The 18294-nt window shown below is 49.9% G+C and overlaps 1 protein-coding gene across 12 annotated transcripts in view; it reads right to left on the bottom strand.

The window, feature by feature from the left end:
* The window catches only part of ZMYM3 (zinc finger MYM-type containing 3), a 30029-nt gene extending 15800 nt beyond the window's left edge, over window positions 1-14229 (bottom strand). For 2 of the 12 annotated variants that reach the window (XM_083722690.1, XM_083722701.1), the window contains exons 1-9: window positions 13318-13634; window positions 7228-8106; window positions 5863-5906; window positions 5331-5403; window positions 4302-4593; window positions 3914-4091; window positions 2488-2700; window positions 1946-2096; window positions 999-1114 (exon numbers count right to left, since the gene is read on the bottom strand). In XM_083722690.1, coding sequence (XP_083578816.1) covers window positions 999-1114; window positions 1946-2096; window positions 2488-2700; window positions 3914-4091; window positions 4302-4593; window positions 5331-5403; window positions 5863-5906; window positions 7228-8095 — 1935 coding nt within the window. In that variant the 5' untranslated portion in view covers window positions 8096-8106; window positions 13318-13634. Of the gene's footprint in view, window positions 1-998; window positions 1115-1945; window positions 2097-2487; window positions 2701-3913; window positions 4092-4301; window positions 4594-5330; window positions 5404-5862; window positions 5907-7227; window positions 8787-9153; window positions 11669-12997; window positions 13187-13317; window positions 13635-13951 lie in introns of those variants that run through there. The other 10 variants (XM_083722696.1, XM_083722693.1, XM_083722700.1 and 7 more) reach the window with 9 other exon arrangements.
* Window positions 14230-18294: the final 4065 nt, after the last annotated feature.

Genomic DNA, 18294 nt, shown 5'->3' with positions numbered 1-18294 from the left:
TAGAATAAATTATGCAAATCACACAAATGTTATAAATTTGACTATTTATTGGATAGCAGACACAAACTCTCTTCTGCGTCAGCAGAAGTAGAAACAGTTTTATTCGAGACAATGACCCCCACGATAGATTTGACATCATATATAGAGATATATCAATAAGCTAAGTAGATGTGTGCAAGCTTTATATGCCCTCCTCCCTCCCCTGCCCCAACCAGCTCCACCAACGTGCCCTGCTCCATCCTCTGGCCATTGGCTGGGCTTCTGTGATGTCAGAGCGTTGTGCTGGTGGACATTCTAAGTTCTGAAGGGAGAGGTGCGGCCATACAGTGCTGATATACAGGGCAGCTGCTGAGAGGGGAGGTTGATCTGGGAGGAGGAGGAGGGTGGTTTGGAATCTCTCACACAAGCCTTAAGACAGGAGGAGCTGTGTGCAGACTGGGCAGCTAAGGAGAGTTAGAGCTTGGAAGACAAGGCAGTTGCGGGCTGGAGGTCCAGGAAGGAAGATGGCAAATCTTCACACACATATACGGGACCCAAGAACGAGGGATGCAGAATGGGCTCCTTTTTACTAAGCAGTACCAAAAGGTCGAGAAGATGAATTTTACATCACAAGCCATGGATGTCTTTACTTTTGCAATTTAGGGAGGGGTTAAAAAAAGTGCACGGAATTCTGGCAGGGAGCAGACAACTGTGAAGTGCAACGTGAGCCCTCCTCTCCTCTCCTCCTGGCCAACAGAAGCCCACTCCCCCACCCCCATGTCTTCTTTAGCCTTAGAGCCCTTGGCAGACATGCCTTTTGCCTTCCAACACTCTTCTTGGCAAACAACGAGCTAGATGCTCCCCCCCTTTTTTTTAAATAAATATGAAAGCAGAGAGAAAAAGAAAGAGAAAGAGACTTTCAGGAGTCTGATGGATGCACCAGATCTCAGCCATGCAGAAAACCCACGTTCCTGGGTTTGGTCCCGTCACTGTGACGGCGGCAGAGCCTCCTTATGTACCTGGAATTTGGTCCAGCAGCTGGGGCTGCAGAACTGGTACACCACCTGCTCGTTCTTGTTGTAGTAGCAGGGCTCAGACAGGCTCTTCCGACAGAAGCTGCAAGGCCGAGGGGGTCCTGGGGAAAAAAGGAGAGGCAGAGGTTGGTGAGAGAAGATGCCTTGTTGGTTTTAGAGTATGGTCTGATAACGCCAACGTTGTAGGTTCAATCCCCATAAGGGACATCTGCATATTCCTGCATTGCAGGGGGTTGTACTAAAAAGATCCTCAGAGTCCCTTCCAACTCTACAGTTCTATGATGTAACATTAAGCAGAGAAATGAGAAGAAATGCTCTCCTCCGCCTGGTCCAAACTACTCTTACCCCAGGCAGGGCAATCAATATTTAGCATGGAGAGACCTGACCTCTCTCTCTCTCCACTCCCATGTAGCACAGTCCACCCCAATGGGAGTTGGGGGTCTCATCTTGGTCTGGAATTTTATAGCAAGTCAGGTGGAGCAAACTCGTGTGTCTTAAAGCACAGATCCAGCTGCCTCCCGTTTCCCATGTGCTAAGGTTAGCAAACGCCACACTTGTGGCCAACCACCAGCCTTCTGAGACTGGCCAAGTGCTAGTAAACCTAATGGTGCTATCAGAGAGCTGGGACAGAAGTCAAGGAGCCCAACAATAGATGAAGCCAGAGCCAACGGCAGGCAGAGCCAACTAATTCTAGATTTGTCCTCATCCTCTTGCCTTGCTAAGTTATAAAATGGCAACACTGAGATGGAGGAGGAGGAAGAGGAGGAAGCTGATTGGTGGTGCCACCTCCTAGGCTGCTTGTTAAGAAACCAGGCCAGGTGAGGGCAAGCTGAGGTTGGTGAGGCAGTGCCCCATTTGCCCTAATGGACTAGCAACCCTCGGTTAAGCAGAATCCAAGGAGCTCTTTCTTTCCCCCACCCTCCTGCTTTTACCTGTCAGGCCAGCCTGCTTGACTTTGTAGGAGGTGGAACAGCAGACGGAGCAGAAAAGGCCCATCTTCCCATTCCGGTCTTTGTGGGACAGCATGTCGAAGTTCTTGCAGAGTGTCTTGCACCACATGCATGGATAAACCCGGGTGTTCTTCTGCAGAAAGACAGTGCAGGGACAGCTGTCACTCAGGCTCTTTCACTGCAGGGCACCCTTTATGTCCCACTCCCTTCTGGATTTTAACGGACATTGCACTTGTGTGTGTGTCCTTCTCTCTGACACACACCTCTCTCCCTCACAAGCATCTCCTTCCCCATCAAACATCTCTCTCTCTCTCTCTCTCTCTCTCTCTCTCTCACACACACACACACACGACTCAGTCACCCAAGCCAAGCTATCCTTGCCACCTTTCCCACAATAACTTTTTACACAATCTCACGTTGGGGAGGGGAGACAGGGCAAGGACCATCACATGGCCTGGCTCAAAGAGAGGTTCACTTGAGGGTCTGGACCCAAGCTCTGGGACATCCCCTCCACCCATTCACACCTTTTTGTAGCTGTTGAGGCAGGTGGTATTGCAGAAGCGCTTCTGCTGCCCCTCGTGGAAGAGGTACTCCAGTGGCAGGCCCTTGTTGTACAGGTAGAGGCCACAGTTGTCACAGCAGTTGGTTTTCAGACCCTTGGTGGCACGGAACTTGGTGAAGCAGGCGTCGCTGCAGATGCGGTGCACCACATTCCCATTGCTGACCTCGTGCTGGATCTGCAGGCAAAGCAGAACTGTGGGTCACCAGGGCTGGCATTAGCTTCCATCCCCAGAAAGCAGCGGTGCTCTACAGCCCCTAAGTAACGGCTGGAGGTGGCTGGGCCCAGGTGCAAGGAAACAGCTGAACGTTTTGTGGGCAGGGGAGGCTGTACCTAGCAGGCAACCTTATAATATCCTGCACTGACATTCTACTTTGCACTGGGAATTGCAGCATCTTGGAAGACGTGCTGCTGAATTTTAGTTCTCTGTTCTCAGTGAGCTTGTCAGTCTGGACTAATCTCTAGTCTGGATCCATACCCTATACTAGTATATGATTGTTTTGCTACTTGAGAAACTTCTAATTAACAGATCTTCCTTCCCAAAAATCACGGTTTTTTCTGGTTCAGAACATCCCCATATAATCTACTCCATTCTCCCTTTTCCCCCTGACATTGTGCTTCAGGAACAAAGTGAAGCAGGTTGTAAATGCTCGTGCAATCCATCACTCAATGGATCTGTTAAGGTCTCCAAGGGCCCATCTGCCCCATGGCTACCTTTCTGGAATCTGCCCAGTATACTTGTCTTTTCCCACACATCCACCAACATCACCTTACTTGATATACAAGTTACAGATATGAACAGGTCCTTATAGAGGTCCACACCACCTACTGGGACTCAGCACTCTCAAGGCAGCAGCCTTTCCCAGTCCTGCTCCCTGAAATGTAATACTACCAACAGGATTGGATCTGGGATTTTCTGCATGCGAAACAAGTAGTCCTCTGTGGCCTGTCCCTGAAGAACATCTGAAGAGCCAGGATGCTGGACCAGTCCAGCATCCTGTTCTCACAGTGGCCCAACCAGAAGCCTCTCCTGGGAAGCCTGCAAGCAGAACATGAGGGCAACAGCAGCACTCTCCCCACCTGTGACTTCCAGCTACTGGCCTTCAGAGGTATAATGCCTCTGGCAGCAGAGGCAGAGCATAACCATTGTGACTAGTAGCACATGGCTTTGTCTAGCACTCTTTTTCAAGTCCAAGCTGCTGGCCATCACTGCCACTTGTGAAAGTTAATTCCATAGCTTAACCATGTGCTCAGCAAAGATCTGCACCCTTTTGTCTGTCCCTTGCACTCTTCAACTGGCCTCTTGCTTGCCTGGAAGCTTTCAACTACTCACATGGATTCCCATCTCCCCTCCACCCTGCAATACTTTCTCAGACAGCCGACGCGCTCACCTCTCCAGCCTTGTAGCACACACTGCAACGGACAGTGTCTGAGGCTTCTGCCGACTGTGGTGTCGGTCTTTGCTGCTGGGCTTCGTACAGCGAGAGGCACACAGAAGAGCAGAACTCGTGGAAAGAGCTGCCTGAGCCAATCTGAGCCACCACGGAGTCCTTGGCGTTCCAGATCTCCCTAAGGGGCAGGAAGACACTGGTCAGACTAGGGCCTGGACTATCCCAGTAAGTGTGAGCAAGAGGTGACATGGGGACCACGAAAGCGGTAGGGAAGTAGCAAGAGGGCAAAGTTGCAGAGTTGCGGCCTGCCAAAGCAGAAGGGGCAGATTGGGAAAAGGGCAACTTGGCTACAGCAAGAGGGAGGGTTGGTTGGTTTTGGGGCACCCACTTTTTGCAGAAGGTGCAGCACTTCTTGCTGAGAGGCCTCTTGGAGAAGGTGGTGAGGCAGGAGCTGGAGCAGAAGAGCTGGGGCAGCCCCTTGCGCTGGTAGGCCGTCTGGCCCTTCTGCAGTGGGGTCCGGCAGTTGGCGCAAGTCATCTTGGTGACGGTGGAACGGGCAGCTCGCTGGGCTGCCTGGTTGCGCAGGGACAGGCGTGTGGTCCGCCGGGTGCGGTGGGGAACAAAGTCCTCATCGTTGGGGTCATCCACCATGGCATCCGAATCCTCATCCGAGACAGGGACTGTGGAGCACAAGAGAGAACAAGAGGTTGTTGGCTCTTGCTGGCCATTGCTGCACAGGAGGGGTCTAGAAACTGGGGGGGAAAGAGCGGGAGAAGGGCAGATCCTGCCTGCACAGTTTCCACATACACAAAACAGACAACAAGGATAGTCAACTCCCACACTGGAGCAGGATCCTCTTTAACTGTGCAACTAGATCCATTACTAAGCCTTGCCTCCAAATCCTACAGAAGACAGATTCCACCCTTTCTTTACATATCTGACTACATTTCCTATGTTTCGCTCTCCCATTTCACTGAAGAACTCAGGACATTGCACATACTTCTTCCTCAACCCATTCTTTAACCCACACAACAACCCTGCAAGGTGGGCCATCCTAAGAGGTATTCAACGGCCCACTGAGCTGCAGGGCTGAGCAGGATTTGAATCAGGAGTCTCCCCTCCAAACCTTTCTCTACCCACCACGCCAAAATGGGCTACTCTTCTGGGAAAAGGGCCTCTTTGGCAGAGTGCTCACTTTGAATGCAGAAAGCTCCAGTATGCCTAGTTTTAAAATATTCCGGGCAAGCAAGTGTTGATAAAGACCCTCTTCTGCCTGAACTCTGGAGAGCTGCTGCCCATTACAGTAGATAACAACAGGTTAGACGAAGAAAGTGTCTAACCTGGAATAACACAGCTTCTTATAATACGTAAAGCATATGTAAAGCATGGTCCTCTTACAGTCAAGGAGGTAACTTACTGCTCTCAGAGGAGTTCACTGTTTCAGGCCGAGACACTTCCGCCCTCCTGGCACGCTCGCTTCTCTTCTGCTCCTGGAACGAACCAAAGAACCATCTAAACAGACAATGGCAAGCAACCCAGGGAAACCCCCATCTCTGAAATTGTTTACTGAACACCTAAGAATGGCAGGTATGGTTGAGAGTAACCCCTGCCCACAGGTCCACAGTCTAAACTAACTTCCTGCAACCTGCTGCCATACAGATGTTGTTGACCAGGCCCAGAACATCACATTCCGAAACAACTGGAGGGCACCAGGTTGGGGGACACTGGTTTAGTGATCCACACCCACTCACAAAGGAGGAGGAGGAGGAAGGAAACGTACAGTGCAAGAAACTTTAAGCCTGAAATGAACAGAACATGTCAATAATTTTCCCCACGCCGAAAAAACGAAAAACAAAAAACTAGGGGATCGAGGAAAGTGTTAGGAGGGTCTTAGTGGAAAGACAAACACTCAACCGGGTGGCGGCTGCTTCAGCTGCCTCCTCCCTTACCTTCACAACTGGCTTCTCGCTCCCTTTTGCGCCAGGGTCTTCCCCTGCAAGAGAAACACAAGAGAGACCTCAAAGCTGTCTGTGAGGCTGCCAGTCTAGGTGGCTTTAGAAGAGGACTGGACAAATTCAGGGAAAACAGTGGCGTAGCAGTAAAACTGCTCGCACATCTGCAAAGCTAAGCAGGGTCCAGTAAGGTTTCAAATTGGATGGGGGAACTGCATGTTGAGACTAGAAGTTGGACTAGACGACCCTTGAGATCCCTTCCAACTCTACCATTCTATGATTCTATTATCAATTAGTACTAGCTCTTATGGCTACTGTCAGAGGCATTATGCTTCTGAACGCCAGTTTCTGGGACTCACAGGTGGGTAGAGCTCTTGTGCTCATGGCTAGCTTGCAGGCTTCCCATTAGAGCATCTGGTTGGCCACTCTGGGATCAATATGCTGGACTAGATGGGACATTGGCCTGATCTTCTTATGGTCTTACACTCTAACGAGGGTCAGGAATGGAACAAACTAATGCCTGAACATCAATGGGTTAAGATGCTGCTTGAAAGCTATCAATGAACCATCTATGGGTGTGTGTGGCTGGTGAGAGGAAGAGAGAGTAGAAACACCTTTACAACTGGCGCAACATTCAGACAGCTGACCAAGCTCTCTAGCTCTGTCTGGGGAAGAAGCTGGGGAAGAAAGGAAAGGAGCCAGTGTGATGTAGAGGTCTGAGTGTTGGACTAAGACCTGAAAGACCAGGGTGCAAATCCCCCACTCAGCAATGAAGCACGCTGGGTGACCTTGGAGTCAGTCACGGTCTCTCAGCCTAAACTACTATGGCAAGTTGTTGTGAGGATGAAATGAAGGAGAACAATGGAGAAAAGGTTGGATATAAATGTGAATTGTAATAGTATAATCTTGCAAGGAACAGAAGAATGGCCAGACATCTAATTTGTTGAAAATGATAAATAAAATATTAACATAACATAAAATAACATAACCTCTAATTTGTTGCTTGCCGAGCAAAGTCAGAGCAGGGGCTATTTACAAAAGATGCAAAAGAATAGATAAAGGTACTAAATGAACATAATTTCATTAATTTAGATAAGCAAAGATTTATATACAGCAACAACAAAACAATCAACATTATATATAGTTGATTTTATTTACTCTTTTGTATCTCCTGATTGGCCAGGGATCACATTCTCTAGGTTTGGCTAGTTATAAACAGAAACAAGTTGCAACAGCTTTTTACCCAAGAGAAGAACAGTGGGAGCAGCTCCTGGCACCCCTCCCCACGCTTGGCCTCAGAGCAGAAGCAAAAGTGGGGCTGGGGCAATGCTCTAGGGAGAGCCCTCCTTCCTGCTTACCCACCTGGAGGTTGGAGCGATTGTTCAGCCTCTTGTGCTTTGGGCTCAGCAGGGTCCTTCTGGCTGACACTGCTGTCTTTCTCAGCCTCAGTCAGATCCTCTTTCATGGGCTCAGGAGCTGGAGCTGGAGTACTGTTGAGAACAGGCTCCTTCCCCTCATCTGTAGATGTCGCCACTTCCTCCTTCTGCACTGGAGCACTTTTCTTTGGGGCTTTCAATCGGGCTTTCTTAACCGGCCGCGGAATTTTCGGTGAGTTCTCGGAATATTCTGTTGGCTCTTGTGAGGAGGAAGTGCTGCTCATCTCCACCACGTCAGGCGACTTCACCACATGGCTGTCGGGAAGGGAGGCTGCACTCTCCTCTCCATCATCCTTTGTGCTTTTGAAGTCTACTTTCGATGCTGATGCTTCTTTCCATGCTTCTGGCACAAGGGCTTCGGTTCCTGGCACAGGGGGATCCCTAGGTCCATCCTCCGGATCTACAGAACCTCGTGCCTTGTACACGTTGTCCAGGTCCTCAGACTTATCCAGGTCCACCAGGTTGTCATTGTTGCTCAAGCTACCGAGAAGACTGGGCTTCTCTGTAACATCTAGAGCACCAGACTTGCTGAGGGTCAGACTGTTGGATTTGCTCAGATCAGACAATCCGGCTGTTTTCACCAAGCCCGGGTCCAGGTCTGCATCTGAAGTTGCTTGCTTAGGTGCTTCCCACTCCATCTCTTGGGGCTGCTGAGCTGAAGCCTGTGGGATGGAGGCTGTTTGGGATGCTAGCAGATCCTCTCCATACTCCATGTCTGCAGGAAGGTCTCCAATCAGTGGCTTATCAGGCAGCGACATTGGCCCCAAGGAGCCAGGAAATTCATTCGACTCCATTCAGAAAAAGGCTTAAAACAAGGAGGCAGAAAGGGGAGGTAACAGAATGTTAGCAAGTTTAAGCACATATGGGAATATAAGGGATGTAGCTCTTCTGAGCAGCTAACCGTGCGAGGCCTTGGAGATCAGCTGCCAGCAACAAGGAGCCAAACTGAATCAGACCCCAAAACTGGCTCAGAAGGGTGCCTCCCCTCGTGAACCAAAAATTTCTAACTTCAAATTTAACTGATTCATTCATGGCAAATACTGGGAATCCATTGGAAGTGGTCCAGAAGACAGAAGATCTTTTAAGCATTGTGAGAAGTAGACACATAATCCTTAAAACCCCCCCCACACCAACTTAGGCCTTTTCACACTCAGGGGAACAATTCTGAACTAATCAGGGTTCAGAAAATTTATGTTCGCACAAAAGTTATTGGCTGGAGATCTTAAAAAATAAGAAGGAATCAGGTGATGAGTTGGTATACTGTAATTTGAAATTGTGTCCCTGCCCTTACCCCACACCAACCCTGAAGTCTCAGTGAAGTGTCATGTTTTTCCACCAGCGCCTGTCACTTGCTACGTTTATTAAAAAGATCAACAGACAATACACATTCCAAGTACGCAAGGTGCTCTCAGGATGATAGACACCATTAGGATCCAGTTAGTCTAGAATAGCCCCTTAGTGTTACCACCAGACAATTCTACACAGCTAAGCCAGAGGTGGGACGCGGGTGGCGCTGTGGGTAAAAGCCTCAGCGCCTAGGGCTTGCCGATCGAAAGGTTGGCGGTTCGAATCCCCGTGGCGGGGTGCGCTCCCGTTGCTCGGTCCCAGCGCCTGCCAACCTAGCAGTTCGAAAGCACCCTCGGGTGCAAGTAGATAAATAGGGACCGCTTTCTAGCGGGAAGGTAAACGGCGTTTCCGTGTGCAGCTCTGGCTCGCCAGAGCAGCGATGTCACGCTGGCCACGTGACCCGGAAGTGTCTTCGGACAGCGCTGGCCCCTGGCCTCTTGAGTGAGATGGGCGCACAACCCCAGAGTCTGGCAAGACTGGCCCGTACGGGCAGGGGTACCTTTACCTTTAAGCCAGGCAGAGAGGGGCCCTTTCAAAAGCTGTTCCTCCCAGACTGAATTCTTCTTAAGCTTTACAGCAACCCACGCCTGAGAAAGCCTTTTTTCACAGAAATCTGGGTTTGGTTTTTGGTGATCAGGAACACTGGACTTCTAATGACTGGGTCAAAAAAGAAGCAGCAGCTATCCAATTAAGCATTTTGATTGCTTGTTTCTAAATCCTGTTGCTACCTCTGAGGCACAGGAGAGACAAGGCTACAAATCCGAATATATAAATTTGAAAAAGGCAAGGTAGCCACAGCCTCATGGAAGACTTCAGAGCTGGAGGTGAACCAATCAGCACCTGTGTTAGTAGGACTCAGGAAAAAATAATAAAGCCCAAATGCTTCTTTGGACAATTAATGAAGGCTCTTTAGCAAGCAAACATCTGCAAGAATCGGAAGCTCCGACCTCTCCCATCGCCTTTCATTTAACCCTGGTTTCCTTTGAACAGCACTGTGGGTACATCAGCTATGAGCTAGAACAGGGGCAGGCAATATGGGACCCTCCAGGTGTTGTTGGATTCCAACTCCCTTCAGCCCCAGCCAGCATGACCAATGGTCAAGGATGATGGGGCAGCTGTCCAAAAACATGTTGGCTAAGCCTGGACTAGCAGGTATGCAAGTTCTATCCTGAGGGGACACCTGCCGGCTTCATAAAGGACACTGAAAGCAACATGTTGGCAGTGACTATACTGAAGACCAACCTGCAATGGGCAGTTCCCCTATCTGTAAAACGGGTGCATTTTCCTTACAGAGGTCGCCTGGGTTATCAATATATTACATGTACTGAATCTGCAGCAGACCTTATGAGCTTTCTCCAAGTGAAGATCTCTGTTTTGAGCAATTACAACACCAGCTATTCCTTAGTCTGGGAACAGGTGGACTATCTGAACCTGGGGAAGGCTCTGAAGTCCTAGACAAACAACTTCCTGTGGATCTGCCTCCTGCTCAGTCAGTATACAACTCAAGTGGCCCCACTTAGCAATTCTCTGGGCTTGCTCACCGAGGCCCACCCTGGAAACCCAGCCACAAGGAAAAAGCAAAGCCACTTCTGAGACAACAAGCCAGCAGCGTGTGCCAGGTGATGTTGAGGACACACAGGTTTGCAGGGCATCTATTTCCAGGAACAGTCTGTGAAACACAAGCTATGTGTTGATCTAGGAAAAAAGCAAATGTCCCTTTCAGGAGGAAAGTAAAGAGGCTGGGAATGGTGGGAGATTGTAGCAAGAGAATCCCCCCCCCCCTTTCTCTCAGTTAGGGGCCTCTCACACAAGGAGCACTAAGTTAAGTGCATTGCAAGAATGGCTGATACACAGACACAAAAGGGACCCAAAGGTCACCTAGTCAGATTTTCTGAAACTCTGCATTCAGTGGTCTCAAGTCTTTTTAAACCTCCTAGGAACAAGATTCCATCCTTTGAGAAAATGTATGTGTCTTAATAATTCCTCTACACAAAGGTACACACACACACACCCTCACTGTTTGCTCTAACCCCTGTCAGGAAGGGACCCACCACAGTCTTCCAGCCCACTCTATGGGCCTATAACACAAGTCACTACTACTTCCCCCCATGGGGACATATAACAGCTTTTCCACGCTTCTTATTTCTGCATACATCACAAGCAAAACCTCCTCTCCCTCTGTCTGCAACTCCTTTGGAACCTTTCCACGCCACAGTTTAATTCTCAAAATCAAGTAGAACAGCTAATATTACAAAAGTCCCATCCCAACACTGGAGCAGAGAATGGGTGTTAATGTACAGTTCTTGCCTTTTGTTAGCTTTGAACCCACATCAGAATGCAGGGTGCAGAGGTTCCTTGGTCCAATCCAATCAACAGTCCAATTTAATATTCAGTCATTGGGACTCTGAATGCTGACATCAAGCCAGGTGCTGCCCATCATTTAGTTGGAGGGGCAGTGGGGAGGACAAAAGACCAAAAGCAATAACCAAGCCACACATTCTACAGGTTTCCTATTTGGCTGGTGAACCTACACACAGAGCCAGGATTAAACCCAATGAGTTGGAAGCTGGAGAGAATCTGCACCAGAACAAGACCCCTGGGTTTTAGGGAAGCAACTCATCTTTTTAATGTTTAGATTGCATCCTGGTCATAAGAACTCAAAATAACTGCTCTCCCTCAGACAGGCATCAGAGAAGTTCAAAGCAGCAGTATTTCAGTGGTACGATAAAAACAGCTAGCAGAGCCGAAGCCATTTGCTCTTTAATCTTCAACAATTTCATGTTGGATTCCTTCCTTGGTTACTCAAAACCTAAACATGTTGTCTACTGAAAAAAGCTCTTCCCAAGGATAAGGGCTGTGGGACATACACCTCCCACAAGCCTTGGTCACTCCTCAGCACAATCCAGCGTTTGATGTTAGACAAAACAAAAACTAGTCCAGTTCAAGCCATCACTCCCCCTTTCCTCTGCAAATATCTGCATGCTATTTGATGTCTTCCAAGCTCAAACCAAATCTGCCTTTCTGCAGACCAGCTCCCCTCCCTCCACAAGTACAATTTAGTCATGCTTGCCTTGTCCCAGCTCAGACCTCCAAGATTCCCCCCCCCCCGCTGCCCCCCAAACCTTCTACGCCATTCTCTCTCCTTCAGACTTGGTGCAGCTCAATCCAATTACTGCCTCTGTTTTCTACAAGTGCATACAGGATCTTTTCTCCTAGTACAGTCCAACACCCAAACCTGCAATCTATGGTCCTTTCCAGGTACCTTGGTTTAAGCCAATCAGCTACTATAGCTTGAACTGGTCCCAGTTCAGGGGTTTTGCTCCTCCCCTTCACAGCAAAGAATCGAATACTGTATTCCCTAGTGTAAATACATCCCAGGGCAAACCACTATCCTGTCCTCTAAGTATCAGGTGAGATCTGTCCAGGGTTTCCCCAATTTGAGCAATAGGCTAAGATAGGTGAGCCTACAATTGAGGTTGCCAACATGACTCCTCAGATATTTTTTGACTACAAGTCCCTGACCACTTGATATGCTGTCAGGGGCTCATGGAAGTTGCAGTCAACAACATTTGGAGGGGCACAGATTCCCCAATGTTGGCTTAGACAGGAAAACGGGTACCCTGTGGCCTACAAAACTACCTCAAAGTCTACAATTCTCTGAACTGAGCTTGTAGCCCATCCCTGCTAACAGTAGAACTCTCCTTGCAAGGCGAGTACCTGCAGAATCCCTCATGATTATTATCACTATTTATTAAATTTCTGTACTGCCCTTCATCCAAAGATCACATAGCTTATCACAACATAAAATGAAAAATGACAACACAAAATGCACAATAAAATAAAGAAAACCAATACCCCTTCCAACAAACACATTTTAAAAGCCATAGATTGTTTAATTAGCCAAAAGCTTGGGAGAAGAGGAGCACTTTTGCCTGGCACCTAAAGATATGTAAGGAAGGTGCCAGGCGAGTTTTCCTGGGGAGAGCATTCCATAATCAGGGAGCCACCACACAAAAGGCCCGTTCTCGTGTCACTGCCGAATTTTGCACCAGCTGAAGTTTCCAACCCATCTTCGGAGGCATCCTAACAAGCATAACACCGCTGCATTTCCCTGCACACTCTAGTGGCATGCCAAGCACATCTCAGCCTGCTGCTGCAACCTGATGGCCTTACCCACAAGTAAGCTCCTCTCCTTGAGCAAGTGCCCGCAGAATCCCACCCTTTTGGTGCATCCCAGACCTGCTTTGTTGCACAGATCTTAGGCTACCTTCCCACCCACCCCTGGTGACACTTGGCCAGGATTGCCACCAGCTTCGACCACAACCTCCTCCCCTTTGCCCAGCAAGTACCTGCAGGATCCTGACCTCACCACTGCAGGCCTGGCCAATCCCAGGCCCGCCTCCTTTTAGAGCCCTCTTCCCTCGCTTTCCCTTCCCCGCCAAGGGCTCCAGGTGAGACTTGGCCTGGCTCCTTCCCTTGAACAGCAAGTACCTGCAGGATCCCACCCCGTGACGCGGCCCAATCGCTATAGGCCCCGCCCACCAGTGCGGGTTCGGGCCCCCCTAACCAAGCCAGGCCCCGCCCCTTGTCACGAGGTCCCGCGCCGCCGCCCCTCCCCCAGCCCACGATGGCCGCCCCCTCCCCCACGCCCCGCCCGGCGCCCCCTCACCTGCCGCAGCTCCCCCGACCCGAGCTTCGCCGCCGGCCTCCCCGAGTTCCCCTCCCTGTCTCTGCCCGCCAGCCCTGCCTTTAACTCGGAGCCCGCCCAAGGCTCGGGTGGCTGCTGCGGCCCCTTTAAATGGAGGCGCCGCTCGGAGCCCTCAGCGCGCCGCAGCCCGAGCGAGGGGGGGCGGTCCGGGGAGGCCTGCGATTGGCCGCGGCGCGAGCCAGGGCGGCGCCCCGATTGGCCGCCGGCGCTCGGGCCCCGCGCCCCGATTGGCCGCGCGGGGCTCCGGGCTCGCGAGACCGGCCCGGCGGCGCGCAAAACCCGGCGCGGAGTTACACGGCTGCCCGGAGCGGGGGGGGCGAGATGGAAAACGCGGAACGGCAGAAACGCGGAGCGGCGCCGGGGGTTGGTGCGGGTTGGGGGTTCGGGGAGGGAAGGTACGGGAAGGGGTCCCTCCGGCCTCCCCCATCTCGAGCAACGACAACAAGCACAACGGTTACCTCCGAAATCCAAGGAGGGGTCGTGAGGAAAGAAATCGCCCCCTCCCCAAGCACCGCCACCCCCCACCCCACCCCACAAGACACACGCACATGAAAGTGGGGCTGCCCCTGTTGAATCTCCTCTTCCTTCTTCCTACCCGCCGCATAAAACACCTCCGGGGTCCTCCGGCGCCCCCTCACCTCCTCTCCCGCAGGTTGCGCGGCTCCCCGATCGCCACCAGCAGCCCCGCCGCAGCGTCTCCCGGGGAGGCGAGTGACGGAGAGAGCGAGCGCGCGTCCAGGGTGGGGCAGGCACGGGCACCGCCTCCGGGACGGACGGAGGGAGGGACGGGTGCTGGGGAGCCGGCGCCAGAGGACCCCTCCACCTTTATCCTCCCGCCCGCCTTAGGGAAGGGCCCGCCCCCTTGCAACGCCCCCCATCCGGACCCTATCTGTGAGCGCCCTCCGCTGGAGGTTCCTCTTATTTCCCCTCGTGGGGGTGGTCCCTGCCCCATGGTGGAACACTGCGGAGCCCACCCCCACCACCCAAAGGCACGATCCAGGACCCCCAAGTTCACAATATTTCTCCCCTGCATAAATGCCCCCTCTAACAACCCCAGATGTGTAGGGGAGGGCGCACCTAGCAAGACCAGGTCCCCCTTTCCACGGAACCAAAAGACAGGAGCCCCAACTCCGCGTTATCCTTACCTCTTCCCCACGGGTGCCCCACGCGCATTCGGTCCGTGCCCCTTCGGAAAATGCTCTGCTTTGCGTATATTTTTGACACCCACTTACCCCCACCTCATGGTCCTGAGAAATCCGGCCCCGCTTCACATACCAGGATAGAGACGTGCAAAAACCCACACCCCATTTCCCTCTCGGCCACAAAAGCCTCTCTCCCCTCAAAAGTCTCATCTCAATTTCATACCACCTGCATCTGGGGTTTGTCTCGTATATCAATCGTATTCTGACACCCACGACTCCCCCAAGGAATTGTCCACACACACTCCTTGAGATATGATGTTTTCCAGAAAATTGAGACTATTAATTCATTTATTTATGCATTTATTGTGCCGCAGCTTTCCCTGCAAGGAGCTCTAAGCTCAGTGAAGGGGGAAAGTATTTGCTCCCCTGCTAAATTTGCCCCTTTGCCCTCCGACGATGAAATGACCTGTCCATAATTTTAATGGTAGGTTTATTGTAGCTGTGAGAGACGGAATAACAACAGGTAAACCCCCAGAAACCAGAAGACAAAAGTCAGAGGTTGATGTGCATTATAATGAGTCAAATAAGTATTTGATCCCTTTGCAAAAGATGGCTTAGTACTTGTTGGCAAACCCTGTCTCTCCCAGCTACAATAAACCTACCATTAAAATTATGGACTGGTCATAATTTCATAATTATGGACTGGTCATCAGAGGGCTAGTGGGCGAATTTAGCAGGGATCAAATACTTTCCCCCCTCACTGTAGGTTGTGCATTTCCAGCCCAAACCAAACAAAGGCAGTGCATTTCAATTATGGGTGCAGGCAATGCAGCGGGGGGGGGGGGGCGAGCCAATTTTAGTGTCTGTGAAAATGCCCCTAGTCGTGTTTACAGTGAACACCCCTTAAGTTCTGAATTCCATTTCTCAACAAAGCCCTATAGATGCAAGGGGCACTCGTGTGGATCATTGACATCAGTTAAGTGGGAAAAGGACACGGCTGCTTCTCTGCCTTCTTAATTTTACACTGTAGGTCTCCCTTGTGGTGGGGTGGGAGTCCTTCATTCAATTCAAAATCCTTTATTAGGCATAACACACCACACATAAATAACATAATACAATATAATATAAAATAATAATACAACGCAACATCATCACCTACCAAGTGTGCATGCACACGAAAGCTCATACCAAGAACTGACTTAGTTGGTCTTTAAGGTGCTACTGGAAGGAATTTTTTTTTTTTTTTGACTATGGCAGACCAACACGGCTACCTATCTGTAACATTAACAACCATGTCCTTCATGCCATGGTAACTACCTCACTTGGTCAGGTCAGCTGAATATCCAGCCCTGACTGGTGTTGCCTGCTTTAGAGCACTGGCCTGCTAGGAAAGTGTGTGCCCCCACCCACAACAACACTGGGCAATTGCGAGGTAGGTGCAGGCACCTTCCTAGCACCAGCCATGCACCCACCCAGCAGGAGAGGAGTGAAGTGAACAATTAGGAAGGCTGCATACACACCACACATTTAAAGCACCTTTGTTGTTGTTGTTTAGTCGTTTAGTCGTGTCTGACTCTTCGTGACCCCATGGACCAGAGAACGCCAGGCACCTCTGTCCTCCACTGCCTCCTGCAGTTTGGTCAAACTCATGCTGGTAACCTCGAAAACACTATCCAACCATCTCGTCCTCTGTCGCCCCCTTCTCCTTGTGCCCTCCATCTTTCCCAGCATCAGTGTCTTTTCCAGGGAGTTTTCTCTTCTCATGAGGTGGCCAAAGTACTGGAGTCTCAGCTTCAGGATCTTTCCTTCCAGTGAGCACTCAGGGCTGATTTCCTTCAGTATGGAGAGGTTTGATCTTCTTGCAGTCCATGGGACTCTCAAGAGTCTCCTCCAGCACCATAATTCAAAAGCATCAATTCTTCGGCGATCAGCCTTCTTGATGGTCCAGCTCTCACTTCCATACATCACTACTGGGAAAACCAGAGCTTTAACTATACGAACCTTTGTCGGCAAGGTGATGTCTCTACTTCTCAAGATACTGTCTAGGCCTGTCATTGCCCTTCTCCCAAGAAGCAGGCGTCTTTTAATTTCGTGGCTGCTGTCACCATCTGCAGTGATCATTGAGCCCAAGAAAGTAAAATCTCTCACTACCTCCATTTCTTCCCCTTCTATTTGCCAGGAGGTGATCGGACCAGTGGCCATGATCTTCGTTTTTTTGATGTTGAGCTTCAGACCATATTTTGCGCTCTCCTCTTTCACCCTCATTAAAAGGTTCTTTAATTCCTCCTCACTTTCTGCCATCAAGGTTGTGTCACCTGCATATCTGAGGTTGTTGATATTTCTTCCGGCAATCTTAATTCCAGCTAGGGATTCATCCAGCCCAGCCTTTCGCATGATGAATTCTGCATATAAGTTAAATAAGCAGGGAGACAAAATACAGCCTTGTTGTACTCCTTTCCCAATTTTGAACCAATCAGTTGTTCCATATCCAGTTCTAACTGTAGCTTCTTGTCCCACATAGAGATTTCTCAGGAGACAGATGAGGTGATCTGGCACTCCCATTTCTTTAAGAACTTGCCATAGTTTGCCGTGGTCAACACAGTCAAAGGCTTTTGCATAGTCAATGAAGCAGAAGTAGATGTCTTTCTGGAACTCTCTAGCTTTCTCCATAATCCAGCGCATGTTTGCAATTTGGTCTCTGGTTCCTCTGCCTCTTCTAAATCCAGCTTGCACTTCTGGGAGTTCTCGGTCCACATACTGCTTGAGCCTTCCTTGTAGAATTTTAAGCATAACCTTGCTAGCGTGTGAAATGAGTGCAATTGTGCGGTAGTTGGAGCATTCTTTGGCACTGCCCTTCTTTGGGATTGGGATGTAGACTGATCTTCTCCAATCCTCTGGCCACTGCTGAGTTTTCCAAACTTGCTGGCATATTGAGTGTAGCACCTTAACAGCATCATCTTTTAAAATTTTAAATAGTTCAGCTGGAATACCATCACTTCCACTGGCCTTGTTATTTGCAGTGCTTTCTAAGGCCCATTTGACTTCACTTTCCAGGATGTCTGGCTCAAGGTCAGCAACCACACTACCTGGGGTATACGAGACATCCATTTCTTTCTGGTATAATTCCTCTGTGTATTCTTGCCACCTCTTCTTGATGTCTTCTGCTTAAAGCACCTTTGCTCCCCCCCCCCCAAAAAAAACCAATCCTAGGACCTGCAAGCAACCGTGCAAAGAGCTACAAAGCCCAGCAGCCTTGACAAACTACAGTTCCCAATATTCTTTGGGAGAAGCCGTACACTTTAAATGATAGCTGAAGCTATCTAAGGCTGTCTCACTGACATTATACCGTGGGACTTCTGGCTAGGAACTCCGACCCACCCCACCCCCAAGCCCAGCCCCATCACTTTTCCAAGAGCAGGCACAACCCGTCAGGACAGTAGGAAAGGAATCCCCACACAGCCCGTTGACCCTAGTTATACACAGGAATCTCTCTCGCTCTCTTTTTCTTAAAAAAAGGAGACTCGATTGAGGTCCTTTTCCTTGAGGAAGAATGGTAAAAGTGATGGATGCTCCCTGACATTCCTCATCAGTTTCTATTTGGCTGTGGTCATATACAGGAAGTGTGCAGCCATTTTCATGCTTGTCTAATACCTACAAGTATTACCGCTAGCTTTCCAATCTGCAGTTAAACCCACTGCCTATGTATTAATAATTTCACATAACAGCAATTGGTAACTTTTACGTGTATAAGCGCTGGTTGTTCGTTTTGTATTTTTTCCCTCTCATTTAAGTAAGT

This window comes from Podarcis gaigeae, assembly GCF_964106915.1.
Source record: "Podarcis gaigeae genome assembly, chromosome: Z".
Taxonomy (NCBI): domain Eukaryota; kingdom Metazoa; phylum Chordata; class Lepidosauria; order Squamata; family Lacertidae; genus Podarcis; species Podarcis gaigeae.
The sequence above is the reverse complement of the archived record's forward strand: the minus strand, read 5'-3'. Positions and strand labels throughout refer to the sequence as shown.